The sequence below is a fragment of the Scyliorhinus torazame genome, chromosome 4 (assembly GCF_047496885.1).
Source record: "Scyliorhinus torazame isolate Kashiwa2021f chromosome 4, sScyTor2.1, whole genome shotgun sequence".
NCBI lineage: Eukaryota > Metazoa > Chordata > Chondrichthyes > Carcharhiniformes > Scyliorhinidae > Scyliorhinus > Scyliorhinus torazame.
In genome coordinates this window covers 18,156,271-18,171,455 of record NC_092710.1, presented here as the reverse complement: position 1 = coordinate 18,171,455, position 15,185 = coordinate 18,156,271, and the positions used below count along the sequence as shown (strand labels likewise).

The following is a 15,185-nucleotide window of genomic DNA, read 5'->3' as shown; positions in this document are numbered from 1 at the left end:
GACCCCTTCTAGCCCTCCTGACTCCCTGCTTAAGTTCCTTCCTACTTTCCTTATATGCCACACAGGCTTCGCCTGTTCCCAGCCTTTTAGCCCTGACAAATGCCTCCTTTTTCTTTTTGACGAGGCCTACAATATCATTCGTCATCCAAGGTTCCCGAAAATTGCCGTATTTGTCTTTCTTCCTCACAGGAACATGCCTGTCCTGTATTCCTATCAACTGACACTTGAAAGCCTCCCACATGTCAGATGTTGATTTGCCCTCAAACATCCGCCCCCAATCTATGCTCTTCAGTTCCCGCCTAATATTGTTATAATTAGCCTTCCCCCAATTTAGCACATTCATCCTCGGACCACTCTTATCCTTGTCCACCAGTACTTTAAAACTTACTGAATTGTGGTCACTGTTACCGAAATGCTCCCCTACTGAAACATCTACCACCTGGCCGGGCGCATTCCCCAATACCAGGTCCAGTACCGCCTCTTCCCTAGTTGGACTGTTTACATATTGTTTTAAGAAGCCCTCCTGGATGCTCCTTACAAACTCTGCCCCGTCTAAGCCCCTGGCACTAAGTGAGTCCCAGTCAATATTGGGGAAGTTGAAGTCTCCCATCACCACAACCCTGTTGTTTTTACTCTTTTCCAAAATCTGTCTACCTATCTGCTCCTCTATCTCCCGCTGGCTGTTGGGAGGCCTGTAGTATACCCCCAACATTGTGACTGCACCCTTCTTATTCCTGATCTCTACCCATATAGCCTCACTGCCCTCTGAGGTGTCCTCTCGCTGTATAGCTGTGATACTCTCCTGAACAAGTAGCGCAACTCCGCCTCCCCTTTTACATCCCCCTCTATCCCGCCTGAAACATCTAAATCCTGGAACGTTTAGCTGCCAATCCTGCCCTTCCCTCAACCAGGTCTCTGTAATGGCAACAACATCATAGTTCCAAGTACTAATCCAAGCTCTAAGTTCATCTGCCTTACCCGTAATGCTCCTTGCATTAAAACATATGCACTTCAGGCCACCAGACCCGCTGTGTTCAGCAACTTCTCCCCGTCTGCTCTGCCTCAGAGCCACACTGTCCATATTCCCTAGTTCTCCCTCAACGCTCTCACCTTCTGACCTATTGCTCCCGTGCCCACCCCCCTGCCATACTAGTTTAAACCCTCCCGTGTGACACTAGCAAATCTCGCGGCCAGGATATTTATGCCTCTCCGGTTTAGATGCAACCCGTCCATCTTATACAGGTCACACCTGCCCCGGAAGAGCTCCCAGTGGTCCAGATAACCGAAACCCTCCCTCCTACACCAGCTGTTTAGCCACGTGTTTGTCTGCTCTATCTTCCTATTTCTAGCCTCACTGGCACGTGGCACAGGGAGTAATCCCGCGATTACAACCCTCGAGGTCCTGTCTTTTAACTTTCTGCCTAGCTCCCTGAACTCCTGCTGCAGGACCTCATGCCTCTTCCTGCCTATGTCGTTAGTACCAATATGTACAACGACCTCTACCTGTTTGCCCTCCCCCTTCAGGATTCCCTCTACCCGTTGGGAGACATCCTGGACCCTGGCACCAGGGAGGCAACATACCATCCTGGAGTCTCTTTCACGTCCACAGAAGCGCCTATCTGTTCCCCTGACTATAGAGTCCCCTATAACTATTACTCTTCTGCGCTTTGACCCTCCCTTCTGAACATCAGAGCCAGCCGTGGTGCCACTGCTCTGGCTGCTGCTGCTTTCCCCTGATAGGCTATCCCCCCCGACAGTATCCAAAGGGGTATACCTGTTCGAGAGGGGGACAACCACAGGGGATTCCTGCACTGACTGCCTGCCCTTTCTGGTGGTCACCCATTTCTCTGCCTGCACCTTGGGTGTGACCACATTTATATAACTGCGATCTATGACGCTTTCCGCCACCTGCATGCTCCTAAGTGCATCCAATTGCTGCTCCAACCGAACCATGCGGTCTGTGAGGAGCTGCAGTTGGGTGCACTTTCTGCAGATGAAGCCATCCATCTGTTATAGAGAGAGAGACCCTGTATATAACAGACCGTATAGAGAGAGAGACCCTGTATATAACAGACTGTAGAGAGAGAGAGAGACCCTGTATATAACAGACTGTAGAGAGAGAGAGAGAGGCCCTGTATATAACAGACTGTAGAGAGAGAGAGAGACCCTGTATATAACAGACTGTAGAGAGAGAGAGACCCTGTATATAACAGAATAGAGAGAGAGACCCTGTATATAACAGACTGTAGAGAGAGAGAGACAGACTGTAGAGAGAGAGAGACCCTGTACATAACAGACTGTAGAGAGAGAGAGTCCCTGTATATAACAGACTGTAGAGAGAGAGAGAGAGAGACCCTGTATATAACAGACTGTAGAGAGAGAGAGACTCTGTATATAACAGACTGTAGAGAGAGAGAGACCCTGTATATAACAGACTGTAGAGAGAGAGAGACCCTGTATATAACAGAATAGAGAGAGAGACCCTGTATATAACAGACTGTAGAGTGAGAGTCCCTGTATATAACAGACTGTAGAGAGAGAGAGAGACCCTCTATATAACAGATTGTAGCGAGAGAGAGACCCTGTATTTAACAGACTGTAGAGAGAGAGAGGCCCTGCCTATAACAGACTGTAGAGAGAGAGAGAGACACTGTATGTAACAGACTGTAGAGAGAGAGAGACCCTGTATATAACAGAATAGAGAGAGAGACCCTGTATATAACAGACTGTAGAGGGAGAGAGGCCCTGTATATAACAGACTGTAGATAGAGAGAGAGACCCTGTATATAACAGACTGTAGAGAGAGAGAGAGAGAGACCCTGTATATAGCAGACTGTAGAGAGAGAGAGACCCTGTATATAATGTATATAACAGACTGTAGAGAGAGAGAGAACCTGTATATAACAGACTGTAGAGAGAGACCCTGAATTGAACAGACTGTAGAGAGAGCGAGAGACCCTGTATATAACAGACTGTAGAGAGAGAGAGAGACCCTGTATATAACAGACTGTGGAGAGAGAGAGAGACCCTGTATATAACAGACTGTGGAGAGAGAGAGAGAGACCATGTATATAACAGACTGTAGAGAGAGAGAGACCCTGTATATGACAGACTGTAGAGAGAGAGAGACCCTGTATATAACAGACTATAGAGAGAGAGAGACCCTGTATATAACAGATTGTAGAGTGAGAGAGACCCTGTATATAACAGACTGTAGGGAGAGAGAGAAACCCTGTATATAACAGAGTGTAGAGAGAGAGAGAGACCCTGTATATAACAGACTGTAGAGTGAGAGAGACCCTGTATATAACAGACTGTAGGGAGAGAGAGAAACCCTGTATATAACAGAGTGTAGAGAGAGAGAGAGACCCCGTATATAACAGACTGTAGAGAGAGAGAGAGAGACCCTGTATATAACAGACTGTAGAGAGAGAGAGAGAGAGACCCTGTATGTAACAGACTGTAGAGAGAGAGAGACCCTGTATATAACAGACTGTAGAGAGAGAGAGAAACCCTGTATATAAGAGTGTCGAGAGAGAGAGAGACCCTGTATTTCACAGACTGTAGAGAGAGAGAGGGACCCTGTATATAACAGACTGTAGAGAGAGAGAGAGAGAGAGACCCTGTCTTTAACAGACTGTAGAGAGAGAGAGAGAGACCCTGTATATAACAGACTGTAGAGAGAGAGAGAGAGACCCTGTATATAACAGACTGTAGAGAGAGAGAGAGACCCTGTATATAACAGACTGTAGAGAGAGGGAGAGAGACCCTGTATATAACAGACTGTAGAGAGAGAGAGACCCTGTATATAACAGACTGTAGAGAGAGAGAGAGACCCTGTATATAACAGACTGTAGAGAGAGAGTGAGACCCTGTATATAACAGACTGTGGAGAGAGAGAGAGAGACCCTGTATATAACAGACTGTAGAGAGAGAGAGACCCTGTATATAACAGACTGTAGAGAGAGAGAGAAACCCTGTATATAACAGAGTGTGGAAAGAGAGAGAGAGACCCTGTATATAACAGACTGTAGAGAGAGAGAGGGGCCCTGTATACAACAGACTGTAGAGAGAGAGAGACCCTGTATATAACAGACTAGAGAGAGAGACCCTGTATATAACAGACTGTAGAGAGAGAGAGACCCAGTATATAACAGACCGTAGTGAGAGAGTGACCCTGTATATAACAGACTGGAGAGAGAGAGAGAGACCCTGTATATACAGGCTGTAGAGGGAGAGAGGCCCTGTATATAACAGACTGTAGAGAGAGAGAGAGACCCTGTATATAACAGACTGTAGAGAGAGAGAGACCCTGTATATAACAGACTGGAGAGAGAGAGAGAGACCCTGTATATACAGGCTGTAGAGGGAGAGAGGCCCTGTATATAACAGACTGTAGAGAGAGAGAGACCCTGTATATAACATACTGTAGAGAGAGAGAGACCCTGTATATAACAGACTGTAGAGAGAGAGAGAGAGACCCTGTATATAACAGACTAGAGAGAGAGACCCTGTATATAACAGACCGTAGAGAGAGAGAGTGACCCTGTATGTAACAGACTGCAGAGAGAGACAAACCCAGTATATAACAGACTGCAGAGAGAGAGAGACCCTGTATATAACAGACTGTAGAGAGACAGAAGCCCTGTATATAACAGACCGTAAAGAGAGAGAGACCCTGTATATAACAGACCGTATAGAGAGAGAGACCCTGTATATAACAGACTGTAGAGAGAGAGAGAGACCCTGTATATAACAGACTGTAGAGAGAGAGAGAGAGAGGCCCTGTATATAACAGACTGTAGAGAGAGAGAGAGACCCTGTATATAACAGACTGTAGAGAGAGAGAGACCCTGTATATAACAGAATAGAGAGAGAGACCCTGTATATAACAGACTGTAGAGAGAGAGAGACAGACTGTAGAGAGAGAGAGACCCTGTACATAACAGACTGTAGAGAGAGAGAGAGAGAGACCCTGTATATAACAGACTGTAGAGAGAGAGAGACTCTGTATATAACAGACTGTAGAGAGAGAGACCCTGTATATAACAGACTGTAGAGAGAGAGAGACCCTGTATATAACAGAATAGAGAGAGAAACCCTGTATATAACAGACTGTAGAGTGAGAGTCCCTGTATATAACAGACTGTAGAGAGAGAGAGAGACCCTCTATATAACAGATTGTAGCGAGAGAGAGACCCTGTATTTAACAGACTGTAGAGAGAGAGAGGCCCTGCCTATAACAGACTGTAGAGAGAGAGAGAGACCCTGTATATAACAGAATAGAGAGAGAGACCCTGTATATAACAGACTGTAGAGGGAGAGAGGCCCTGTATATAACAGACTGTAGATAGAGAGAGAGACCCTGTATATAACAGACTGTAGAGAGAAAGAGAGAGAGACCCTGTATATAGCAGACTGTAGAGAGAGAGAGACCCTGTATATAATGTATATAACAGACTGTAGAGAGAGAGAGAACCTGTATATAACAGACTGTAGAGAGAGACCCTGAATTGAACAGACTGTAGAGAGAGCGAGAGACCCTGTATATAACAGACTGTAGAGAGAGAGAGAGACCCTGTATATAACAGACTGTGGAGAGAGAGAGAGACCCTGTATATAACAGACTGTGGAGAGAGAGAGAGAGACCATGTATATAACAGACTGTAGAGAGAGAGAGACCCTGTATATGACAGACTGTAGAGAGAGAGAGACCCTGTATATAACAGACTATAGAGAAAGAGAGACCCTGTATATAACAGATTGTAGAGAGAGAGAGATAGAGACCCTGTATATAACAGACTGTCGAGACAGAGAGACCCTGTATATAAAAGACTGTAGAGAGAGAGTGAGACCCTGTATATAACAGACTGTAGAGAGAGACCCTGTATATAACAGACTGTAGAGAGAGAGAGACCCTGTATATAACAGACTGTAGAGAGAGAGAGACCCTGTATATAACACACTGTAGAGAGAGAGAGACCCTGTATATAACAGACTGTAGAGAGAGATAGAGACCCTGTATATAACAGGCTGTAGAGAGAGAGAGACCCTGTATGTAACAGACTGTGGAGAGAGAGAGAGAGACCCTGTATATAACAGACTGTAGAGAGAGAGAGACCCTGTATATAACAGACTGTGGAGAGAGCGAGAGACCCTGTGTATAACAGGCTGTAGAGAGAGAGAGACCCTGTATATAACAGGCTGTGGAGAGAGAGAGACCCTGTATATAACAGGCTGTAGAGAGAGAGAGACCCTGTATATAACAGACTGTAGAGAGAGAGAGAGACCCTATATATAACAGACTGTAGAGAGAGAGAGAGACCCTGTATATAACAGACTGTAGAGAGAGAGAGACCCTGTATATAACAGATTGTGGAGAGAGAGAGAGAGACCCTGTATATAACAGGCTGTAGAGAGAGAGAGACCCTGTATATAACAGACTGTAGAGAGAGAGAGACCCTGTATATAACAGACTGTGGAGAGAGAGAGAGACCCTGTATATAACAGGCTGTAGAGAGAGAGAGACCCTGTATATAATAGACTGTAGAAAGAGAGACCCTGTATATAACAGACGGTAGAGAGAGAGAGACCCTGTATATAACAGACTGTAGAGAGAGAGAGACCCTGTATATAACACACTGTAGAGAGAGAGAGATCCTGTATATAACAGACTGTGGAGAGAGAGAGAGAGACCCTGTATATAACAGACTGTAGAGATAGAGAGAGACCCTGTATGTAACAGACTGTAGAGAGAGAGAGACCCTGTATATAACAGACTGTGGAGAGAGAGAGACCCTGTATATAACAGACTGTAGAGAGAGAGAGAGACCCTGTATATAACAGACTGTGGAGAGAGAGAGAGAGACCCTGTATATAATAGACTGTAGAGAGAGAGAGAGACCCTGTATATAACACACTGTAGAGAGAGAGAGACCCTTTTGTATATCAGACTGTAGAGAGCGAGACCCTGTATATAACAGGCTGTAGAGAGAGAGAGATCCTGTATATAACAGACTAGAGAGAGAGACCCTGTATATAAGACTGTAGAGAGAGAGAGACCCTGTATATAACAGACTTTAGAGAGAGAGAGAGACCCTGTATATAACAGACTGCAGAGAGAGAGAGAGACCCTGTATATAACAGACTGTAGAGAGAGAGAGACCCTGTATATAACACACTGTAGAGAGAGGGAGACCCTGTATATAACAGACTGTAGAGAGAGGGAGAGACCCTGTATATAACAGACTGTAGAGAGAGAGAGACCCTGTATATAACACACTGTAGAGAGAGGGAGACCCTGTATATAACAGACTGTAGAGAGAGGGAGAGACCCTGTATATAACAGACTGTAGAGAGAGAGAGACCCTGTATATAACAGACTTTAGAGAGAGAGAGAGACCCTGTATATAACAGACTGTAGAGAGAGAGAGACCCTGTATATAACACACTGTAGAGAGAGGGAGACCCTGTATATAACAGACTGTAGAGAGAGAGAGAGACCCTGTATATAACAGACTGTAGAGAGAGAGAGACCCTGTATATAACAGACTGTAGAGAGAGAGAGAGAGAGAGACCCAGTATATAACAGACCGTAGAGAGAGAGAGACCCTGTATATAACAGACTGTAGAGAGAGAGAGACCCTGTATATAACAGACTGTAGAGAGAGAGAGAGACCCTGTATATAACAGACTGTAGAGAGAGAGAGACCCTGTATATAACAGACTGTAGAGAGAGAGAGAGACCCTGTATATAACAGACTGTAGAGAGAGAGAGACCCTGTATATAACAGACTGTAGAGAGAGACCCTGTATATAACAGGCTGTGGAGAGAGAGAGACCCTGTATATAACAGACTGTGGAGAGAGAGAGAGAGACCCTGTATATAACAGGCTGTAGAGAGAGAGAGACCCTGTATATAACAGACTGTAGAGAGAGAGAGAGACCCTGTATATAACAGACTGTAGAGAGAGAGAGACCCTGTATATAACAGACTGTAGAGAGAGACCCTGTATATAACAGGCTGTGGAGAGAGAGAGAGCCTGTATATAACAGGCTGTAGAGAGAGAGAGACCCTGTATATAACAGACTGTAGAGAGACAGAGAGACCCTGTATATAACAGACTGTAGAGAGAGAGCGAGACCCTGTATATAACAGACTGTAGAGAGAGAGAGACCCTGTATATAACAGACTGTGGAGAGAGAGAGAGAGACCCTGTATATAACAGGCTGTAGAGAGAGAGAGACCCTGTATATAACAGACTGTAGAGAGAGAGAGACCCTGTATATAACAGACTGTGGAGAGAGAGAGAGACCCTGTATATAACAGGCTGTAGAGAGAGAGAGACCCTGTATATAACAGACTGTAGAGAGAGAGAGACCCTGTATATAACAGACGGTAGAGAGAGAGAGACCCTGTATATAACAGACTGTAGAGAGAGAGAGACCCTGTATATAACACACTGTAGAGAGAGAGAGACCCTGTATATAACAGACTGTAGAGAGAGAGAGACCCTGTATATGACAGACTGTAGAGAGAGAGAGACCCTGTATATAACAGACTATAGAGAGAGAGAGACCCTGTATATAACAGATTGTAGAGAGAGAGAGATAGAGACCCTGTATATAACAGACTGTCGAGACAGAGAGACCCTGTATATAAAAGACTGTAGAGAGAGAGTGAGACCCTGTATATAACAGACTGTAGAGAGAGACCCTGTATATAACAGACTGTAGAGAGAGAGAGACCCTGTATATAACAGATTGTAGAGAGAGAGAGATAGAGACCCTGTATATAACAGACTGTCGAGACAGAGAGACCCTGTATATAAAAGACTGTAGAGAGAGAGTGAGACCCTGTATATAACAGACTGTAGAGAGAGACCCTGTATATAACAGACTGTAGAGAGAGAGAGACCCTGTATATAACAGACTGTAGAGAGAGAGAGACCCTGTATATAACACACTGTAGAGAGAGAGAGACCCTGTATATAACAGACTGTAGAGAGAGATAGAGACCCTGTATATAACAGGCTGTAGTGAGAGAGAGACCCTGTATGTAACAGACTGTGGAGAGAGAGAGAGAGACCCTGTATATAACAGACTGTAGAGAGAGAGAGACCCTGTATATAACAGACTGTGGAGAGAGCGAGAGACCCTGTGTATAACAGGCTGTAGAGAGAGAGAGACCCTGTATATAACAGGCTGTGGAGAGAGAGAGACCCTGTATATAACAGGCTGTAGAGAGAGAGAGACCCTGTATATAACAGACTGTAGAGAGAGAGAGAGACCCTATATATAACAGACTGTAGAGAGAGAGAGAGACCCTGTATATAACAGACTGTAGAGAGAGAGAGACCCTGTATATAACAGATTGTGGAGAGAGAGAGAGAGACCCTGTATATAACAGGCTGTAGAGAGAGAGAGACCCTGTATATAACAGACTGTAGAGAGAGAGAGACCCTGTATATAACAGACTGTGGAGAGAGAGAGAGACCCTGTATATAACAGGCTGTAGAGAGAGAGAGACCCTGTATATAATAGACTGTAGAAAGAGAGACCCTGTATATAACAGACGGTAGAGAGAGAGAGACCCTGTATATAACAGACTGTAGAGAGAGAGAGACCCTGTATATAACACACTGTAGAGAGAGAGAGATCCTGTATATAACAGACTGTGGAGAGAGAGAGAGAGACCCTGTATATAACAGACTGTAGAGATAGAGAGAGACCCTGTATGTAACAGACTGTAGAGAGAGAGAGACCCTGTATATAACAGACTGTGGAGAGAGAGAGACCCTGTATATAACAGACTGTAGAGAGAGAGAGAGACCCTGTATATAACAGACTGTGGAGAGAGAGAGAGAGACCCTGTATATAATAGACTGTAGAGAGAGAGAGAGACCCTGTATATAACACACTGTAGAGAGAGAGAGACCCTTTATATATCAGACTGTAGAGAGCGAGACCCTGTATATAACAGGCTGTAGAGAGAGAGAGATCCTGTATATAACAGACTAGAGAGAGAGACCCTGTATATAAGACTGTAGAGAGAGAGAGACCCTGTATATAACAGACTTTAGAGAGAGAGAGAGACCCTGTATATAAGAGACTGCAGAGAGAGAGAGAGACCCTGTATATAACAGACTGTAGAGAGAGAGAGACCCTGTATATAACACACTGTAGAGAGAGGGAGACCCTGTATATAACAGACTGTAGAGAGAGGGAGAGACCCTGTATATAACAGACTGTAGAGAGAGAGAGACCCTGTATATAACACACTGTAGAGAGAGGGAGACCCTGTATATAACAGACTGTAGAGAGAGGGAGAGACCCTGTATATAACAGACTGTAGAGAGAGAGAGACCCTGTATATAACAGACTTTAGAGAGAGAGAGAGACCCTGTATATAACAGACTGTAGAGAGAGAGAGACCCTGTATATAACACACTGTAGAGAGAGGGAGACCCTGTATATAACAGACTGTAGAGAGAGAGAGAGACCCTGTATATAACAGACTGTAGAGAGAGAGAGACCCTGTATATAACAGACTGTAGAGAGAGAGAGAGAGAGAGACCCAGTATATAACAGACCGTAGAGAGAGAGAGACCATGTATATAACAGACTGTAGAGAGAGAGAGACCCTGTATATAACAGACTGTAGAGAGAGAGAGAGACCCTGTATATAACAGACTGTAGAGAGAGAGAGACCCTGTATATAACAGACTGTAGAGAGAGAGAGAGACCCTGTATATAACAGACTGTAGAGAGAGAGAGACCCTGTATATAACAGACTGTAGAGAGAGACCCTGTATATAACAGGCTGTGGAGAGAGAGAGACCCTGTATATAACAGACTGTGGAGAGAGAGAGAGAGACCCTGTATATAACAGGCTGTAGAGAGGGAGAGACCCTGTATATAACAGACTGTAGAGAGAGAGAGAGACCCTGTATATAACAGACTGTAGAGAGAGAGAGACCCTGTATATAACAGACTGTAGAGAGAGACCCTGTATATAACAGGCTGTGGAGAGAGAGAGACCCTGTATATAACAGGCTGCAGAGAGAGAGAGACCCTGTATATAACAGACTGTAGAGAGAGAGAGAGACCCTGTATATAACAGACTGTAGAGAGAGAGCGAGACCCTGTATATAACAGACTGTAGAGAGAGAGAGACCCTGTATATAACAGACTGTGGAGAGAGAGAGAGAGACCCTGTATATAACAGGCTGTAGAGAGAGAGAGACCCTGTATATAACAGACTGTAGAGAGAGAGAGACCCTGTATATAACAGACTGTGGAGAGAGAGAGAGACCCTGTATATAACAGGCTGTAGAGAGAGAGAGACCCTGTATATAACAGACTGTAGAGAGAGAGAGACCCTGTATATAACAGACGGTAGAGAGAGAGAGACCCTGTATATAACAGACTGTAGAGAGAGAGAGACCCTGTATATAACACACTGTAGAGAGAGAGAGACCCTGTATATAACAGACTGTGGAGAGAGATAGAGACCCTGTATATAACAGACTGTAGAGATAGAGAGAGACCCTGTATGTAACAGACTGTAGAGAGAGAGAGACCCTGTATATAACAGACTGTGGAGAGAGAGAGACCCTGTATATAACAGACTGTGGAGAGAGAGAGAGACCCTGTATATAACAGACTGTGGAGAGAGAGAGAGAGACCCTGTATATAACAGACTGTAGAGAGAGAGAGAGACCCTGTATATAACACACTGTTGAGAGAGAGAGACCCTGTATATATCAGACTGTAGAGAGCGAGACCCTGTATATAACAGGCTGTAGAGAGAGACAGACCCTGTATATAACAGACTAGAGAGAGAGACCCTGTATATAAGACTGTAGAGAGAGAGAGACCCTGTATATAACAGACTTTAGAGAGAGAGAGAGACCCTGTATATAACAGACTGCAGAGAGAGAGAGAGACCCTGTATATAACACACTGTAGAGAGAGGGAGACCCTGTATATAACAGACTGTAGAGAGAGAGAGAGACCCTGTATATAACAGACTGTAGAGAGAGAGAGACCCTGTTTCTAACAGACTGTAGAGAGAGAGAGAGAACCTGTATTTAACAGACTGTAGAGAGAGAGAGAGACCCTGTATATAACAGACTGTAGAGAGAGAGAGACCCTGTATATAACAGACTGTAGAGAGAGAGAGACCCTGTATATAACAGACTGTAGAGAGAGAGAGACCCTGTATATAACAGACTGTAGAGAGAGACCCTGTATATAACAGACTGTAGAGAGAGAGAGTCCCTGTATATAACAGACTGTAGAGAGAGAGAGTCCCTGTATATAACAGACTGTAGAGAGAGAGAGAGAGACCCTGTATATAACAGACTGTAGAGAGAGAGAGACCCTGTATATAACAGACTGTAGAGAGAGACCCTGTATATAACAGACTGTAGAGAGAGAGACCCTGTATATAACAGACTGTAGAGAGAGACCCTGTATATAACAGACTGTAGAGAGAGACCCTGTATATAACAGACTGTAGAGAGAGACCCTGTATATAACAGACTGTAGAGAGAGAGAGTCCCTGTATATAACAGACTGTAGAAAGAGAGAGTCCCTGTATATAACACAGTCGAGAGAGAGAGTTTGCACATTCTCCCCGTGTCTGCGTGGTTTTCGCCCCCACAACCCAAAGATGTGCAGGGTGGGTTGATTGGCCACGCTCAATTGCCCCTTAATCGGAAAAATGAATTGGGTACTCTAAAATTTATTTTAAGAAAGGAGAGAGGGGAGATTACTCAAATTAAACCTGTTTCCACTCGAATTGAGAAGGTTAAGGGGCGATGTCATCGAATTTACAGGGCATTCGGCCCATCGAGTCCGCACGGCCCTTGGAAACAGCATCCCACCACCCTATCCCCGTAACCCAGTAACCCCACCCAACCTTTTTTTGTTGCGGCACGAAGGGCAATTTATCACGGCCAGTCCACCTAACCCGCACATCTTCGGACTGTGGGGGAGGAAACCGGAGCGCCCGGAGGAAACCCACGCAGGCAGGGGGAGGACGTGCAGACTCCGCACAGACAGTGACCTCCAAGCCGGGAATCGAACCTGGGACCCTGGAGCTGTGAAGCCGCAGTGCCGCCCAATGCTGTTCGAAGTATTCAAGATGTTAACAGGAAAAGACAGAGTCGAGAAGGATGAGCTATTTGCACTGGTTGGAGATTTTAAAACTCGGGAGAATAGTTTAAAATTAGGGCTCGACCATTCAGGAGAGGTCTTGGGAAGGACATCTTCACACTCCGAGATTTGGAACTCACCCGCACTCACAGCCGTTGAAGCTGGAACAGTTGTTAATGTTAAATCTGAGAGAGATTTTTGTTGAGCAAAGGTATTGAGGGATAGGGGCCCAAGGCAGGTACATGGAGTTAGCTCACATCAGCCATGATCTCATTGAATGGTGGGACAGACAGGAGGGGCTGAATGGCCTGGTCCTGGTCATAATGTTCCAATTGTTCCTCAAAGGCTCTCTGATTGGGTGTTAGGAGCTCTCTCTCTGATTGGGTGGCGCAGTGGTTTTGGTGCGGGCAAGGGGGAGGGGCTTACGACCTCCTTACCTGTTGGTTGTTGGTGAAGACGAGCGATGCTGGGATGTCCAGGATGACCAGGTGGTAGATGCGGTCGTTCAGGACGACGGACGGCCTGTACACGCCCCCGTGCGGGTTGCAGCTCTCCTCGGCGAACTGGTTCCACACAAACTGCTGGATGATCGCGGTCTTGCCCACTCCCGGGGCGCCCAAGATGGCAATCTTCAGGAAGTCGGCCATGGCGTAACAAAGAAGCATGAAGGCCCGTTTTTTGTGGGGGTTTTTTCGAAAAAGAGAGGAAGTGGCCTTGCCGTAAGTCGGGGGTGCAATGGGACCCAACTTGATCGCCGAACTCGAAATGGAACAGAGCAGAATACTTCACTGGAATCTCCAGCGAGGGCACAGTTCGGGCAGCGAGCTACTGAATGAAGCTAATCCTCGTGTCGGGATTCCCAAACCAGTCTTCCTTGAGTGGTTCATCTTCAGCTGCCCGGGCTGGGACCGTCCCAGAAAGGAAATCGACAGTTCATCCACCAGCCACCAGCGCCACACAGCTCCCCCCACCCCCCCCTACCCCCACCCCCCGCCCCCCCCCCCCCCCCCCCCTCTCCTGAGCTCTCTCTTCTGAAGGTGTATAAGCAACAGAGAGGGAGCAACGTCCATGGAAGTATTCCTTGGAGACTGGGAGCTGCTTTAACTGTTTCTGTTTTTGTTTTTGTTGGGAGAACTGCAAGAGGTTTCAGATTGACTATCTCGGGATGCCGGCCCCAGATCTGTCCATGGCTGAGGCAGATTTCCTCTTGGGCCTGGCTGGGGTCCTACTTTGGTGTTTCGAGTTGAGTATTCGGGGCCCAAACTTGATCAGGTCGCCGGAATGGGATATTTTGTCTCTCCCCCCCAGGGATCTCTTGAGTTTTGAACCTTTCCTCCGTTCGATTTGCTCCTCCGTTTCAAACCATTTCTCCCTGGTTGAGTTTGACGGATTCACAATTCTCCCTGGCTTCCAATCGCTCGCCCCAAGAGTTCCGTATCCTCTCGCCCTCCAAGTATCTGGCCGTCCCCAATTCCAATTCTCACCGACTTTCCAATCGGCAGTTCCAACGTGCCCTCAACTTCAGATCTTCGTCGGCTTTTGTGCATTGACTTCAAACTATTGTCTCTCTATCTCTCTGTCTCTCCGACATGCCCGTGTCTTGAGGGCGGAATGGATGATGGGTGGAACAGCCTTTTGGCTCAGATCAAGTGTCAGATCCTGCCCAAGCTGAGGTGCGACGCCTTTGCTTGACAGCTTGAATCTTGTGTGTCTCTCTTGTGGAGACCATGAATTGGACTCAATTTGAATTTGAATTGTTTTCTTGGGGGCAAGCCACTGAGATGGGTTCAGGGTTTGCCCTGTCCTCTCTGCTCATTGGCTTCGTAACGTGAACGGGTGCGAGGGAGCGGAGAGCTACCCTGTCCAAAATGGCTGGTCCAGCTTGGCTTGTTAACCCCTGAGGGGGGACCAACGAGCCTCCGACAAATCAGGACAGATCAGCCCAAGGTTGGAAGGAGAGTCGAGATCCAATATGAGTGGTGAGGGTGGGTGGGGGTGGGTTGATGGTGGGGGTGGTGGGACGG

General features: G+C 46.1%; 1 protein-coding gene across 1 annotated transcript in view; it reads right to left on the bottom strand.

Moving 5' to 3' along the window:
• The window catches only part of LOC140411564 (ras-like protein family member 10B), a 164,095-nt gene extending 149,987 nt beyond the window's left edge, over window positions 1–14,108 (bottom strand). The window contains exon 1 of the mRNA XM_072500646.1: window positions 13,599–14,108. Within this exon, the coding sequence (XP_072356747.1) occupies window positions 13,599–13,826 (228 nt within the window). The 5' untranslated portion in view covers window positions 13,827–14,108. The remainder of the gene's footprint in view (window positions 1–13,598) is intronic.
• Between the last annotated feature and the right edge of the window lie 1,077 nt (window positions 14,109–15,185).